Source organism: Rissa tridactyla, chromosome 11 (assembly GCF_028500815.1).
Source record: "Rissa tridactyla isolate bRisTri1 chromosome 11, bRisTri1.patW.cur.20221130, whole genome shotgun sequence".
NCBI classification, from domain to species: domain Eukaryota; kingdom Metazoa; phylum Chordata; class Aves; order Charadriiformes; family Laridae; genus Rissa; species Rissa tridactyla.
In genome coordinates, this window is record NC_071476.1 from 4199389 (window position 1) to 4215502 (window position 16114).

Consider the following 16114-nt stretch of genomic DNA (forward strand, 5'->3'; position numbering starts at 1 on the left):
AAAAAAAAAAGCTCAAATCCCGCACCCCCCTCCCGCTTCTAATGGTCTCGCCCGCCCGCCCTCTCCCCCCCTCCGCATGGTTCCGCCCGTCCTGTCCCTTAGCTGAGCTCTGTGGTTCGCCGTGCCAAGAGCGCCCCCCCCGCCCTCTCCGTGACCGCGCGTCTCTCGTCCTCGCTGGCGGAAGCAGCGTCACTTCCGGGCGCTGCCGCCTGCCGGGAAGGAGGCGGAGCGGCGCGGCGGCTTCCGGCGGCTGAGGGGAGCGGAGGGGCGCCCGCCGCCATGTCGACGTCGCTGGGTTCCAACACCTACAACCGGCAGAACTGGGAAGACGCGGTGAGCCCCGGGGGCGGCAGAGAGGGTGTGTGGTGTAGGGGGAGGCCCTTGAGGCTGGGCCGGGACCTCCCCGCCGTCCCCCCTTCCGGGAAGGCGCTGCCGCCGTTCCCCAGACCCTCCCTACGGGCAGTGCAGGCTGGAAAAGGGAATGGGCTGCCCTGGGCGGCCCCCCCGCGGCGGGTGTGGGGTGTCTGGTGGCTGACGGGGAGGGGGGGGGTCTCACGGCAGCTGTGGGGCTGAGCGGGGCCCGCCGTGAGCCCGCGGCCGCGGTCCGTGGAGCTGAGGCCTCTCCTGGGTGGGCGCAGTGCGAACAATAGATGCTGAAGGGTGATGGGGGATGTGTGTGTGTCATCTGCCGCAGTCGGGTCCCTGAATAGCGAAGATCTCAATAATTTTGTTTAAGTTTTACTTCAAACTAGAATAGCCAGCAGGTCGTGGTGTTTTCATAATACAGGCCTTGCATCGTGCTCGTAGCAATCCTAATGACTGTTTTTGAGTGACTCTTTTTGCATTTTTGAGTCTGATTAGTTTAGCTGGGTTGCATTACTACAGGAACTGATTTGAATGCCATTTTGATGATAGAATTTGATGCAAATTCCTGATTTTCTTTTTTCTTGCTTGGTTCAGGATTTCCCTATTCTGTGCCAGACGTGTCTTGGAGAAAACCCATATATTCGAATGGTATGTGCCCGTTTGACCATACAGTCCTTTCCTCTGTGTTGGCCCTAGAACTGCTGAGTTTCAGGGACTAAAATAAGCCTGCCTGCAGGAGGAGATGCTGAGATGCACTTGTACCCCTAATTAGTTGGTTCTGCACAACAGAATTTGGTTCCGGCCATTGTTGGTATGTGATGTCATATCATTAGGTATGCGATTTAAGAATAAATCAGTCAAAAAGGAGAACAAGATGATATAGTCTAATGTCGAGAGTGTAGGAGATACTAGAAAAGAGAGCTTTGGTACTGGTAAATTGTGGGATGTAGAGAACAATGAGCTGATGAAATATTTAAATAAGTTAAAACTGTCTTATGAAGTCTGTCTGATGGTTATTTCAATTCTTGCTTGTTTACCTTGGTTTCCTCTGTGCAATATGAGTCAGTTTCCTTACATTACTTTTCTCTGTGCTCAGTCCAGTTGAGTATGACCTACATTTACATTATCTTTCCTTCACATTTCCATTCCACCAACTTTGCTGAGGGAGATCATGATACTTTTGTGAAACATAACCGTACTGCTGGTATAGGTGGTGTTTCAAAACCTGCTCATTTCCATGACTGACTTCATGTTACATCATCTTTGCTTTAAAATAGCTATTAATATTCTATTTCATTCTTGCCTTTCATCAGTACATGAGGTGGAGTTTTATCATACTGTCTTTTAATGAACGTTTCTAAAATGAAAATGGATTGAGAGTTTTTCAGGACTTTTTTTTGGTTTTGTCCTGTTGACCTGCCAAGGTTTAAGCCCAAAACATGGGGGTGGGTGAGTCTAAATGCAGCATAATTAGGAAAAAACCACTGTTCTGTAACGTCAATTATGTCTTTCATGTTTTATGTTGAATTAATGGTATTTTATATTTTCTTTTGTTGTTTTTTATTATTTTTCAGACCAAAGAAAAATATGGGAAAGAATGCAAGGTATGTTTGTTTTCTTTTCAAGAACAAACATCTGAATTGGCACATGTCTAGGAATATTAAATTTCAATGTTAAAAAAAAATGTCTGTCAGCTTCAGAAAATTGATTATCTGGGTTAACAACTTAAATTGTTTATGTAACCACATACATTTTTAGGTCAGTCTACTGTGCGCTTTATTAGACACAGCCAGTTAGTCTTAAAGTAGTAAAATTATTGAAGACTGTTCAGACGAGCTTAGGATTTGGTCATGTTTGTCAGGATTAGGTTTTATTAATATTGTTGTACTATATTTGAAGGTATTTCATCATTTTAAATGATCTCATATTTTCTCTTGCAAGTTTACTTTTACTCGTAAGTGGTGTATAAATAATGAGAGTTTAGTTTTCACTGTATGTTACTCATGGCTGGGTGATGATTTGTGGTAGCTTTCTAAGAAGTAAGCCATGTTTATTTCTAAGCAAGAAATATTTAGTGTTGTCTTGACTGAGAGAAATTCAAGAGGTTTTTTGCCCCTTTTATCAATTGTCATCTGTGGTAGGGAGAAGGTATGTGCTGAAATCTTGCTTCCCTTCCTCAAACCGTACATGCAGCAGAAGCAGATGCATTGTTCCACCGGGTAAGATAGAGGCCAGTAGTTTTCTTCTGGGCCAAAAGTCTCATAACCTCTCACTGGGCTTGCTGCTACGCTGGTGACAGATTTAGAAATAATTGGTAATTTAATAGCTCTATACTGACATCTCCTGGAATGATGGAGAATTTGTTTTTCCTTTGAGTAGGTCTGCTTTCAGCATTCGAGTTATTGTACTAAATCAAAAAAAAAAAAAACCCAAGGAAAAAACATTTCCTAAAACTTTCTCCTGTCAAAGTAAGGCACCAATATTTCTTGAGGTCTGAACGTTAGCCCTAAGATGAAGAAGTTGTGTTTATGATTTAAAGACATTAGGTGTGTTTGGATTTTAAGTTTCTGTGCAAGAACCAGAATGGTAACTTCACTACTGTGCGATAGCGATCCAAGTGTCAACCTTCTGTCTTTCAGATTTGTGCCAGGCCTTTCACAGTATTTCGCTGGTGCCCTGGTGTTCGTATGCGTTTCAAGAAAACAGAAGTATGTCAGACATGCAGCAAGCTGAAGAACGTCTGTCAGACCTGCCTGCTTGACCTGGAATATGGTGCGTACCAAAAAATGTAAACTAAGAGGAAAAGCTGGTCGACATGCCCCTGAAATAGAAGGTGTTGAAATGTCTTTAGATGTGTGCATGTAATTGGTGCGGTTGTCTCTGGACGATGGAACAAGTCTTGATGATCACGTCTCTTCAGGGGTTCAGGGGCCGCGTGTTATACCTGAGCAGTAGATGAGTTATCTCTGGCTAATGCAGGTTGCAGTAACTATTTCTGCTCTTTCAACTCGTGCTTCATGCAGATTTGTTACATTTTCTTTTTTTTGTTTCATTCTAGGTTTGCCTATTCAAGTTCGGGATGCAGGACTCTCCCTTAAGGATGAAATGCCGAAGTCTGATGTCAATAAAGAGTACTACACTCAGAACATGGAACGAGAGGTAAGAAAGTGTAGTTACAATCACGCTCTGCGTGTGTGCATGTGTATAGGGGAGGAAAGGGGCCAAATTCACTTTTATGAAAAGGAATTACTTGGCTCATCTTAAAATCCTTTGCTTGCTCTGAATCTGTGCGTTAGTTTTCAATTATGATAAAAATCTTGTCATTTCCTTCTAACTGCTGTTCAGATATCCAATTCTGATGGCACCAGACCAGTTGGTGCACTGGGAAAAGCTACTTCCACCAGTGACATGCTGCTGAAGCTGGCTCGGACCACTCCTTACTATAAACGCAACCGTCCTCACATCTGTTCCTTCTGGGTGAAAGGAGAATGCAAGAGAGGAGAAGAGTGTCCCTACAGGTACAGACACAGCTTAAACAGTTAATCTGTTCACTACAGTCAGATACAGCTCCCTTGGGGTTCAAAGAACAGGAAATGCTGCAGTGGGCAGGAGACACAACGCTGTGACTGGGGTCAATGCGAAACTTGCAATCAGTTGTCACGCAGCGACAGTGAACGAATCTTTGTTGTGGCGAGTTCGTTTGTGAGGAATTAGCTGCGTGGTCTTGTAGTGTTTTGCTGAAGCAGTGACTGCAGCTCTTCTCTGGCATAGTTCATTTTTTCCCTTCGTGGCGTCAGTCCCCTCAATCAGAGATCTTTGTATTTGAACAAGAGGCCTTTTGAAATCCAGCTCTTGTGTTTTGTAGCGCTGAATGCTGAGCTGTCAGAAGTGCCATTCATTCAGAACTTGAGGCAGTCCTGGCTGCAATTTAACTTCTCTGGGCTTTTTTTTGGCGTGTTTATATGAACAGGGTTAAGCATACAAGCAACCAGAGGCCTTTAGAAGGGAAGGCAGCAGTTAGTAGTCATTTTAATCTGATGCAGCTGTGACTGGTGTTATAAAATGCTTTGTTTGCTGAACCTTAGACACGAGAAACCTACAGATCCAGATGATCCGCTGGCTGATCAGAACATCAAAGATCGTTACTATGGAATTAACGATCCTGTGGCTGATAAACTTCTGAAGCGAGCGTCAACCATGCCTCGTCTAGACCCCCCCGACGACAAGACTATTACTACACTGTATGTTGGAGGGCTTGGAGATACTATCACTGAATCAGATCTCAGGTGCGTTGCTGAATTTGTATTGCCGTTGCCTTTTTATTTGGTGCTTTGATTACTGCTCATCTCGAAGTGCAGAAATCTCTCTTGCAAGGAAAAAAACGAGTCTGGCTTTTAGTTTTCCTTAATAGGGAACCGGTTGGTGGGCAAGTGCAGAGGAGTGCCAGCTTGTTGGAGAACAGATAAACAGGCACATTTCAAATGCTTTGATTAAAATTTCTCTCTTTAGGGATGAGTCATCCTTCTGAGCTGTTGAGGATACTGTGTTTCACTTTTTACAGGGAAGTCCCGTCACCTCTCTCTAGCTAGCTGCTGAGAAAAGCTGTTATGGAGTTTTTATTGCTCCATAATTGCACAGCGGGGCAAGAGACTTGATTTCTAATGGTTAGTCTGAACTGGTGACGGAGAAGAGAAAGGATCTGAGCATATCTGTTTCAGCACATGATGAGATCCTACTCTGCTTTGTACCCTGCGGCTAGGAAGAGTCAGGTTTCGTAATGATTTTTTTTTTCCCCCACACAGAAATCACTTCTACCAGTTCGGGGAGATTCGGACAATAACTGTAGTGCAGAGGCAACAGTGTGCTTTCATCCAGTTTGCCACCCGGCAAGCTGCGGAAGTGGCTGCTGAGAAATCCTTCAACAAACTCATTGTCAATGGTCGCAGGCTCAATGTCAAATGGGGAAGGTGAGTGCGGGGTGAGGAAGCCTTGGGGATGCTGCCGCAAGGTTCTTCGTTCAATTTATGCAGTCTTGATGAGCAGGACTGGATGTTAAGTTGGAGTAGATGCTGACTTGATAAATATTTGGGCTCCTGTTACGGTTTGTTTTTCTTTCAGCAGTGGGATTTGGGTTGGAGATTGCACAAATTGTGTAAGGGGTTTCCTGGTTGAGTGTTATGGATGAGTTTCTGTAGGTTTGCGTTTATTCTAGCTATCATAAACACTGTTTGCATGCTTTGTACCAGGCTGTCTCTGATATTCTGTGCATTTTTCATCTTTGGCCTGAAGCAATGGATCTGGAGTAGATAATCTGAAACTTTTGTGGTGTGAATATATCTGCTTATCCTGCCTTTTCTCATCCTTGTCCTAAAATGTTTGTCTGATTTTTAGGTCCCAGGCAGCAAGAGGAAAAGAAAAGGACAAGGAAGGTACTACAGAATCTGGGATAAAGCTGGAGCCAGTTCCAGGACTTCCTGGAGGTGAGGGACTTGTTTTAATCTCTGAAACACTTAATGCTGACCTGCTTCCGTGGGAGAGGCTGGTGTTAAACCTCTGAGAGCAGTAACAGAGATCAGGACGGCAGAGGCACTGGTGAGCCCAGAGTGGGCAGCTACACAGTAGGTTTGTGGCGGATCCAACTAGGATGGGAGGTGAGCTTTGTCTAGAAGCAAATTCTTGATGAAAAGAGAGTCCTTTATGTGATGAGTGAAAAGTTAATGCTGAATTAAGTTACTTAGGTCTGAGATACTGGCAACCCACGCTTTTCAAGGCTTGGTTAATGTTTTTCTAATCCACTGAGTGTTGTATGATGGAAAAAACAAAGCTGGTTTCGGGTGAAGAAAAATGGTGACTGTTCCGGAGTTTCAGTGCAGTCCTGCTTCTCTCTCCGGTTTGTACGTACAAGAGTAGCAGCAGTTTGCTCTTGTGGAAGAGCTGATCGTGCCTCCTCTCTGAAGGCAGATACCTCTGCGTATCATGACTGAGAGATTTTCCATAACCACTGTATACTTTTTCTGCAGCTCTCCCCCCTCCTCCAGCTGCAGAAGAGGAGGCTTCTGCAAATTACTTCAACCTACCTCCAAGTGGCCCTCCAGCCGTGGTTAACATTGCCTTGCCACCTCCTCCTGGCATTGCTCCGCCACCGCCTCCAGGTACTCATGTTTCCCCTTCAAGGGGGGGTGTCTAACTTGGTGTTAGAGGATCTAGTCCCCCTTGCTCGGCTGCACCGTGCCCTGAGTTGATTTTCCTCATCCCCCATCATACAGTGTAAACCGATGATCTAAAATGAGCTGTCAGCACAGTTTAATTAAACCGAGCTGCCTGTTGTGGTATGTGTTTATTCACTTGCAAATTCTCAGGCACGTCAGAGATCCCTGTTACTGGTACTGAGACCTACTCAGTGCTTTTGCTGGCTGGGTAAATGCCACATCGGCCTGAACTTCAAAGGGTAATTCTGCACCTGGTTCGATGCCAGCCTGTGTTTGGCTCTGTGTATGTATCTGTCCAGAAACCCTTTTTTTTATGGGATGTCAGTATCTTGTGGATGCATTTGCTTTGCTCCACATTTGAGTAGAAACCACTTGCATTGGCGTTACAGACGCCTGCCCAGTCCCCCCACTGGCTGTTATCTGTGAGTAAGGATGTGTGTTGGGTAAGGATTGCGCCTGCTTGTGCTGGAAAGAGGGGAAGGAGTTTGGGGTTTTGAGGAGTCGTGGGAGATGGTCACCTTTCTAAGGCACAGCTGTGAGCCAGCTGTTTTCCGCCAGTAGTTTCAAGCAGTAGTGCATCTGCATTGCCTGTTCTGTTGCTTTGCCTGAAGCTGCCAACTTTGTTTCTGCAGGTTTCGGACCACACATGTTCCACGCCATGGGGCCCCCGCCTCCCTTCATGAGAGCCCCGGGCCCCATTCACTACCCGTCTCAAGATCCCCAGAGGATGGGTGCCCACGCGGGAAAGCACAGCAGCCCCTAGCACGTTGTGCCACCCTCATCGTTTAATTAAAAGTTATTTTCTAGTTACCATGGTAGCGCCGTATGTTGAGCTGTGGGTGAGCTAGAGAAGCCTTATTTCCCTGCTTGCAGACACTGGGCAGGCTGAGCTCCGTGTCTCCGCTAGCTGATCGGATCGTTGATACATCCCAGATCTTTCATGTAGTGTTGAGGGGTGGGAGGGGCGGGGGGGGCAGACAGAAGGGCCGTCGGGGGTCTCTGGATCAGGTGTACCGGAATTCCAGTGCTAGCCGTGTATCCCGTTTGCACACTTTTGAAATAAACTTCTGGAAAAACAAAACCAAACCCTTTTCAAGCCCATTTGATATCCTCAATCTGAACGCTATGGACTATTTTAATGTAATCAGAGACTCTTCTGTCTGACGGGTAATGACTTATTATTCTAATGAGGTATTAAACCAAGCTGAAAAACAAGCTTATCAGATGTGCCAAACCCATGGCTTTGCCTTCCTATTGTTACAGAATTTTCCTCCTTCCTTTTTCCTGACATCTCGCTTAAAAAAAACAACAAAACCTTTTTGATGCTTCACCTCTGATCCTGCATGTCCTGAGCAGGAGAAGTGTTAGTTCTTGCAAGCAGACCGTGGGTAGTGCAGCGTGATGTGGGGTGACAGTTTAGCAGTTGCCTGTTTTAGCCCGGTGACAGCCCCCCGGTGGCCCCCCGAGGCTGGGCTTGTGTTGCTGACAGCTGCAGCGGGGGGACGCGGCGCGGCTGCAAGCTTCTCCGGGGTATATTTGGAGCATGACTGGGGCTTTCGTGGCCTGTGGATACAGTCTCCTCTTAAGCTGGGAGATGGATCCCGCTTTGTCCTGCTTTGGTAAGAGGTGAAACTTCTCTTTCTGTGCTCCAGCTCTAGTGGTTGCCCAGGAGCACCCGTGTCCTGCACGGAGCCTGCGCTGTGTAACGTGTGTACGTGGGGCTGGAGGATTTTAAGTTTTATCTGTGCGTCAGCTGCTTTCACGCAATGGATCTGTGGACATCTTTCTGTAAAGCAAAACATGACGGGACTTGCTCTGAAGCCTCATTTGCTTGTTTTTCAAAAAAACACATTAAAATATTTGAAATTTTCAACACTTTGCTTAGAGCCTGCTTCCTGGAGCAGAGTGGCCGAGAACTTCGATTTTTATTTGGCTGCTGCCAAAGCCGAGGTGCGGAGCTGGCAGTGACAGCGGGTCCACTCTTAGTTCCGAGTGGTGTCCTGTATGATTTGGGCGCAGGTGGTGAGTTTGTCAGGTCCAAGCTGCCCCAGGGCGGTGTTGGAGGACGGGCAGAGGGCTGCTGGGGACGTGGGAGGGCTGCAGCGTGTGCCACGGCTCTGGCCCCGCATCTCTGCAGGCAGGGCCGTGAGCGCTGAGCAGACAGATCTCGAATGCCAGCAGGCTTTACATTATCGCAATTTATTTATTATGTCTAGCCAGGTCCCTGGGGTACACGGGTTCTTCAACTGATGGACAAAGAGGAGGGAGAAGGGTTTGGAATCATCGTAAATTCTTAACGTTTAAGGAACAGACCTTTTCTCTTTCCATTTGCTTGTCCCCTCCTGCTTCTGGGGGAAGAACAGAGCAATGGAAGTTTCCTGCCTGAATGGGGTGTTGCGGCAGCAGCATCCCTGTGTGGGATTTCCTCTGCGCATCAGTCTGCACGGCGTTACAAATACACTTCACAAGCGAGGCAGCTGTTAACTGCATTTTAACCACAAAATTTACTTGCCCGATTCAACCGCGGCGGTGGAAAAAGAAACTTTTATCCTGATGCGCCTGCTTTTGCAAGATGAAGTAAGGGTAACGTTAAGAACCTGACAAAAGCAATTGTAGAAAGCTGGTGTTAAGTTAGAGTTTTTGTCAGCGGTTAGCGGGGTTTTCCAGATGTTCTGACAACTGTCCGATAGCCTGTTGTTAGCGGCGTGTCCCGCTGTGTGTCACTGCTGAAAACCTTCGTGTAGCTGAATCCTCGCTGCTGATTTTTGCATTCAGGGGGAAGCCTGCGCTTGCTCCGGAGTCACGGCTGCGCCGCTTTTCCTTCCCGCTGATGCTGAAGTTGCCGGAATACCCCATCAGGATCCTCAGACGGGCACAATTCTGCAGTGCGGAGGGTCCAGGCAGGGCCTGATCCTTATCGACCAACTGTATGAAGCGCATCTGGCGTAAGTCCATCAAAGGGCTTAGGTGTTTAAGCAAGGCATGCAAATAGCAGTAGGAAGGGGAAAATAACAGCTGCCAAGTGCTAGCCAGTAGCTTGTGGAAAACGGGGCACAAGTTTCCAATTCCCAGTGTTCCTCTCCCATCTATCCCGGTTGTGCTGTGTTGGTGAACAGGCAGATTTCCAGCTCCTCACTTGTTTCTGTTGTCCAGCCAGGCCCAAGGTCAGTGCTTTTAACGCGCCAGTCCCTCTGGTGACTTGTTTTGCTGCTGCTCTTCAATTATCACCTCCTCTCACTGTCCTGACCGGAATGACAGATGTAGAGTTGTCCTGAAGGTGGAATTTCTCTCCAAAGGCGCCAGCTGTCGGAGCAGGTCTTGCGTGCCGGTGAAGAAGCAGCGAGACAGCTTGGTGAGTCCTGCCATTTTCCACGAGGACAGGCTGTACGGCATGCTTTGTCCGGGAGTTCACGGTGATCTGCTTGGATTAACGAGGAGGACTTGGCTGGTTAGCTTAGCACTAAACACCCTTGTGACAATGGCTGGTATGAGGGGAATTCCAAATGGTCCCAGACTTGAGCTTGTTCAAATCCCGCTGGAGAGGATGACAACCCGCGACCACTAGCTTAGCTTTCGCAAAGAACACTCTCCCCTACCGTGCGAAGTATGTTTGAGTCTGGCGAGAAAAGCATCCGTGGCGATGGGGAAGGGAGCGCGCGGCCGCCTACAGCTCATCGCTCTCCGGCAGAATCCGCACCCAGCCTTGCGGCGTTCTGTTGAAGTTGGGTCTGTAGGAGATCACCTCCAGAGCGCTCAGGTTGTCCAGCTCGGTGGTAGGCGCCGAGAACAGGTCGCTGACCAGTGCTCTGTCGAAGGGGGCGGGAGTCCTGCGGTGGGAGAAGCAGCAGATTTAGCACGGTGGGAGGAGAGAGTGGGCATGTTGTAAAGGGCTACGAAGAGGATTAGGGGACTGGAACACCTCTCTTATGAAGAAAGACTGAAGGACTTGGGTCTAAAAAGTCTGGAGAAGAGAAGACTGAGGGGGGATCTTATCCATGCTTATAAATACTTGAAGGGCGGGTGTCAGGAGCATGGGGCCAGGCTCTTTTCAGTGGTGCCCGGGGACAGGACAAGAGGTAACGGGCACAAACTTGAGCATAGGAAGTTCCACCTAAACACGAGGAGGAGCTTCTTTCCTTTGAGGGTGGCAGAGCCCTGGCACAGGCTGCCCAGAGAGGTGGTGGAGTCTCCGACTCTGGAGACATCCCAAACCCGCCTGGACGCGTTCCTGTGCCACCTGCTCTGGGTGACCCTGCTCTGGCAGGGGGCTGGACTGGGTGATCTCCAGAGGTCCCTTCCAAGTCCCACCATTCTGTGAAAAAGCAGGTCTGGATTTACTAACTGAGCCCAGCAGCAGCCTAGCAATGCCTGTAGCAAATGACAACCCTCCTCTTCCTCCCCGGGATGCTGTTGGAGCCTCTGCAAGCCCCGCGAGGTGCTTCTCCTGAACGGAATCACACAGCCAACTTCAACCCAAGCTTTGGCAGGCCCGGGGAGCGGGGTTTGGTGTTTGAGTGCCAGTGGCTGTGCAGGGGAGGGAGGAAGCCCGTTCCTACCTTTGCCGTAGTCTCTTTCGGTGGGCTCTGCCAACAGCAGCAGAGGCGTTCGGCGCGTGAAAGGGGTTAGGTTAAGAGAGCAGGTGACGGTGACAAACCCCCTGGTCTTTAGAAAGTGACTCGGCCACAGTGAATGTGTTCTGCAGAGGGTTGAGGCTGACGGTGCTGCCTCCTGATCGCTCTAGCACATGTGCAGGCAAACGTCTTTCTCCTGGCCCTGGCTCCAGCCTGCCTTTTGGGACAGCTTCTCTTGAGCTATGACTAACAGGAGGAGCACTGCGGGGGCAAGAGCTGTCATCCCTTCCTGGAGAAATGTGGAAATGGACCGGGGAAGAGAGTGCCAGCCCCCGAAGAGCCAAGAATGTTGGTTTTGGAGCAGCCCATGGAGGCTGAGCTATCAATGAGGCATAGCTGGGAATGTTTGCTTTGGGAAGCGCTGCGCGAACATGAGTAACACATGGCACCGTTTTGCAACAGAGGAGAAATAAAGGGGGGGAAATGTAAATGAGGGGGGTTTGTTCCAGAAACTTTCTCCCTTCTGGGAAAAGACGGTCCTTTTCAAAGCTCGGGTTTCACTCTCTCCTAAGGCAGCGCACCTTAGCAAGGTGGCCGAAGGGCTTTGCATCACAGCCTGAACCTTTAAAGTTGGGAATAAATCGATATCTGCTTTAACGCAGCTGCTGTTGAGACGGTGAGCTTGCCCTTGCCCTGTGACCCATGTGAGCTGTGCTGGGATTCACCTAGCTTTAGGCAAGACCGCTGGCTTCTCGCTAGCCGATTTGTTCCAAAAAAGCTTGTTTTTCCGCAGTTTGGTATTTGATGAACTGAGAAGTCGATTTAAAAGCCAACAGCTTGGAAGATCATGAAAAGCCCAGTGAAAAGCAGATTGGCTCTCTGAATCTTCGTGCCTCAGTGAAGAATTAGAGGAGGTGGCGAGAGGCTTGGTGTTAAATTAGCATCCGTCTGTATTAAATAGCAGTTCAAGACTTTAAATAGAAAGGCAGCGTGCGAGAGGGGAGAAATGGTACGGGGTAAAGCATTATTCAGAAACATGCCCTTGCTTCAGTCCCTGTCCGTAAATAAACGCCGAGGCAGGAACATGGCTCAATGTTGACAGAAAAGAGCCAAGCGTCTGCAGCAGCTCCTTGTTCTCCCCCTCCGGCACCTCCTCGGATGTTACTGCTCCCGGAAAGCTCAGGATGGCTGAGTGGCTGGGAAGGAGAACCTGAGGGAATCGCTGAGGCGGCCCCTTGGCTTCCCCACGGTCCTTGTCCCTTCTGGTAACCCCGTCCCTTCTTCCCTCTCTCCCTCAGCCCCACGCCAGTGCAAACCAGTGGGCTGCCACGCTTTCACTGGTGTGGGAGGGGAAACACGAGGGGGCTGAGCGTGCTGCAGCCTTGTGCTACGCCCCACGGCAAAGCCCCAGGGCTGGGGGAGAGGAGAGCGGTGAAGGAATGGCGGCAGCGTCATCTCAGCTCCACCAGCAGCTGGGCTGATCGTCGCCCTTCGGAAAGTGGAGGGGTTGTGGTTCCCCACAGCTCAAAGCCCAGCAGTCGTGTCCCCCATGACTCAAATCCAACGCCGGGGTGGGCTCCGGAAAGCTGCCGTCTCCGGAGGCCCAGCACAGGGGTAGATGGTTTGACAGGGAGCGGTGCTGTGTCCCAGAAGGGACCTCCAGTGGGAGCTTGCCTACTGGAAGGTGACTTTGGCCAGGCCACCAAGGCTAATGTACTTTCATCCTCACGGAAGAGGCTTTCCGTGAGGAGGAGAACCAGGACCTTGGTTTGCAGGTTCCCTGGGATGATGTCCATCTTGAAAGTTCAGTTCTCGTTATTCTACCTTGGGCTGCTGGTGCTTTGTTACCACCAGATCTCTGTCTCCTGGATCCCCACCAAGCACCTTCCCAGAAAGGAGATTTTCCCCAGTGTTCTCTGCCCCTGGGTCCCAAACTCGACCCCAGCACCATTTGGAGGTGCGAGGAGGCACGGCAACCATGCTCCGTTGGAAGCAGCTGCAGGGCATGGAGCTTGCCAGGCTGAGCCACCAGAAACTCCCCTGTCTTGAGACTTCCATCTCAAGCACATGTTTGGAAGGAATCTGGTGACCTCTTAGCACTTTGTGGGAAGATTAACCTTACACCCCCACTGCTTCCAGCAGCTGCTTGGATACCTTAAGGAAATTAGGAGAGAGACTTGGCACTGTTTGTGCCATTCCTCCACCCAGTCCAGAGCTAAGCCCGGCTGGGAACAGCAGCGATTCCTTCTCCAGGACCACGTGCGTGAGAATTAGTCCTCCCAAATTTCATTCCCGAGGTTACCCAGTGAGGTCAAGCTGCTAAAGCCTGCGTAGGCTAGTGGTGGAGCTGAGAGGGGATCTGGAGAGCTGCTGGAGGCAGGGACCTTTGCAGAGGAGCCACGGAGGAGCTCCTGATCAGCGGCAGAGCAACCTGAGCCCTTGCTGCTCCCCTGTGCTGCGTAACAGAGGGCACGGACCATTGATTTCCCTGGCAGAATGGTAGGTGCTTCTTGAGGCTGAAAGGTTTGGCCAAGGGATGGACAGGCTGGTGGTGCCTGCTCCTCGGCCAGCATTACCTGTTGAAGCTCCTGAAGTCCCACGGAGTGGGTCTCACGGGCGGCTGGTTCTTGCCATGCACAGCGTTGTCCTTGTCGCCGAGGAGCGCCTGCCACGGGGAGCGGTAGCCCTTGGGGATGGCGGTGGCGTTGAACTTCTCTGGGGGGACTTCTTTGAGGGGGCCTGAGTATCCTGGGTGGGGGAGAGATGGCGTGGGCTGCTGTGGCCACAGCTGGGCTGGGACAACGTCCCGAGCAGGGAAGGGGAGGCTGGGAACAGCCCTGCCTTTGCATGGCCACGGAGGACCTGCTGCTGGGGGCAGGATTATGTGTATATAGCATAAATATGTTATCTATTCATAAATATAACAATTCTGGGGGAGGGTTTGGGGAGGACCCCTCAGCAGGCAGCAGCTCGAAGAGCCCCACATTACTGAGACTACAACGGTGCCGGCTTTGGGGTGTAGGTGGCGTTTACCTGGGGCCAGAGCATCGGGGTTGAGGACTTTGCTCATCTGCAAGACTTTCTCCGTCTTCTTGGGCACTTCGGGGGGGCCACCCTGGGGCGACGCTGCCACGTGGAGCTCGGAGTGATAACTCTGCTGGCCCCCGGCATCCTCCCCTGCCTGCGGAGGGGACAGTCAGCAGGTGCGGGGACCTCCCCCTGCCCCAGTCAGGACTTGGGAAGCTGTCCAAAGCACCTCGGAGCTTCCTCCACCTACTCACCGTCCACTCGTTTGCTGTCCCCTCCTGGTCACCTTTCTCTTGGAGCTGCGGGAGGTGAGGAGAGGGGTTGGTGGGTGCAGAAGGGGACCGGCACCCTTGCTCTTCGGTGGATGTTGGATGTGATGCTTGCCCACCTCCACGCCCAGCCCACCAAGCCGCCTCTCCCCTCCCTTCATCTCGGCGTAGCGGGCGGCTGAGCGTGGCTGCCCTGCTGAGAGACCCCCAGCCCCGCCAGGAATTGCTTCCCTGCAAGGGCTGCAAGAGCCAGGGAAGGGCCGTCCCGCCCGGAGCCAGGGACGAGCCACAGACCCACCTGCCTGTAGCCGCTGGGATGCTCGTAGACAAAGCGCTGCACCCGCTTCTGGCGCTGCTGGAAGAGCTGAGAGCCGCGGTTGTTCCGCAGGGAGAGCTCCTCCATCATCAGGTCCTGGGGCATGCTCATCTTCTTGCCCAGGTCCAGCCGGGGCGCTGGGGAGGGTGGGGGAGAGCAGAGACACAGCTGAGGCCCCTGCCAGTGTCCCTGTCACAGCTCAGCCATGCCCCCGCGCCTGGAGCTGCGTTTCCTTGGTGGGGGGAATTGTCGGGGAGTTTTCTCAGCTCCAGAGGCTCAAACAGCCTCTCCTGCCCTGGTGCATGGTCCCCTCCAGCCTTTGGCACACGATTGCTGCGCATGATCGGGGCTGTAGTGCAAGAGGGGACCAAGAAAGCAGGCAGAGAAGCCCCAGGCAGCGGGGACAGTGGCCACAACCAGCGGTAGGTCTGGCCCCTCGGCAGGACGGGCACTGCCCTGGGACCGGTGGCACCCCCCAGCACCTCCCCTTACCGTCTTCAGGGCCCGGTCTCATGATGGTCATCACTTGCTTCCGTGCTCCCGGGGCAGTTATGTGGGAGGGGGACAGATCCTGCCCGGCTGGAAGAGAGAGGCAGCCCTGGGGTGACACCAAGCCTGGGGACGTGTCAGCCCCAGGCGTGCCATGGGGAGAGACCAGGCTTTGGCTGAGCATCTCCCCCAGACAGCATCATCCCTGAGCCACCTCCCCTGGCCACCATCATCCCTGAACACCTCCTGTGGCCAGCATCATCCTCACGCTGCTCTCCATTCCCTTCGACAGATGTAAGGAAATGTCCAAAGCGCACCACCCCTCAGCCCCTGCTTGTCATCTTTCCTCCCTGCCTTTCTTTAGGGCAAAAAATGTCCCCAGCTCTGTCCTTGCCCACAGCAAGCCGGTGTTCTGGCATCCTGAGCCCCCTGGGAGCAGCCCCCACAGCCTGCGGGACGAGCGGGGGCCCTGGCTGCCACCCCACCGCCACCTCCTCTTTAGCAGAGCTATTTTCAGCCGCTGGCCCCGAGGGTGCAGGAGACGCAACCCTGACCCTGCCGGGGAGCTGGCGAGCCCGGCCAGCGGCGAGACGGGCTGTGGGGCTGCTGGTCTGGGCTGCTCCTTTGCGGGGAGGTGGCTGGAGATGAGACCAGCCCTGGTCTGAACCCCCCCGGTGCTGCTGGGGCGTTCGGCTCAGCAAGTGCGAGGAGCAGGGTGGTGGCTCGGCCCTGTTTGGTGCACCTGGTCTCCCTGGGCTGGGGCTGGTGCCGTGCAGCTTCCCCTAACAGCCCTGCAGAGCAGGGGGTCCCCGCGGGGCCGCGGGTGCCTGGCACACAGCTCCCTGCCAGCTGAGTCCAACACCGACC

The 16114-nt window shown here is 51.6% G+C and overlaps 3 protein-coding genes across 6 annotated transcripts in view; 1 reads left to right on the top strand and 2 right to left on the bottom strand.

Moving 5' to 3' along the window:
- Positions 1 to 181: 181 nt before the first annotated feature.
- RBM22 (RNA binding motif protein 22) lies at positions 182 to 7661 on the top strand. Its single transcript, XM_054217032.1, has 11 exons — positions 182 to 333; positions 961 to 1014; positions 1941 to 1970; positions 3006 to 3138; positions 3425 to 3525; positions 3712 to 3884; positions 4452 to 4652; positions 5169 to 5333; positions 5758 to 5846; positions 6387 to 6518; positions 7208 to 7661. The coding sequence occupies exons 1-11, from the start codon at positions 280 to 282 to the stop codon at positions 7336 to 7338; spliced, it is 1263 nt and encodes a 420-aa protein (XP_054073007.1). The 5' UTR covers positions 182 to 279; the 3' UTR covers positions 7339 to 7661.
- A 2143-nt stretch (positions 7662 to 9804) lies between these two features.
- SYNPO (synaptopodin) overlaps positions 9805 to 16114 on the bottom strand; it is a 30498-nt gene continuing 24188 nt past the window's right edge. For all 4 annotated transcript variants that reach the window (XM_054217027.1, XM_054217029.1, XM_054217030.1 and 1 more), the window contains exons 5-10: positions 15251 to 15337; positions 14741 to 14895; positions 14428 to 14472; positions 14180 to 14327; positions 13723 to 13894; positions 9805 to 10402 (exon numbers count right to left, since the gene is read on the bottom strand). The gene's annotated coding sequence lies outside the window, so the exon portion shown is untranslated. The remainder of the gene's footprint in view (positions 10403 to 13722; positions 13895 to 14179; positions 14328 to 14427; positions 14473 to 14740; positions 14896 to 15250; positions 15338 to 16114) is intronic.
- MYOZ3 (myozenin 3) lies at positions 10240 to 15281 on the bottom strand. Its single transcript, XM_054217599.1, has 6 exons — positions 15251 to 15281; positions 14741 to 14895; positions 14428 to 14472; positions 14180 to 14327; positions 13723 to 13894; positions 10240 to 10402 (listed from the first exon to the last, which is right to left on the bottom strand). The coding sequence occupies exons 1-6, from the start codon at positions 15279 to 15281 to the stop codon at positions 10240 to 10242; spliced, it is 714 nt and encodes a 237-aa protein (XP_054073574.1).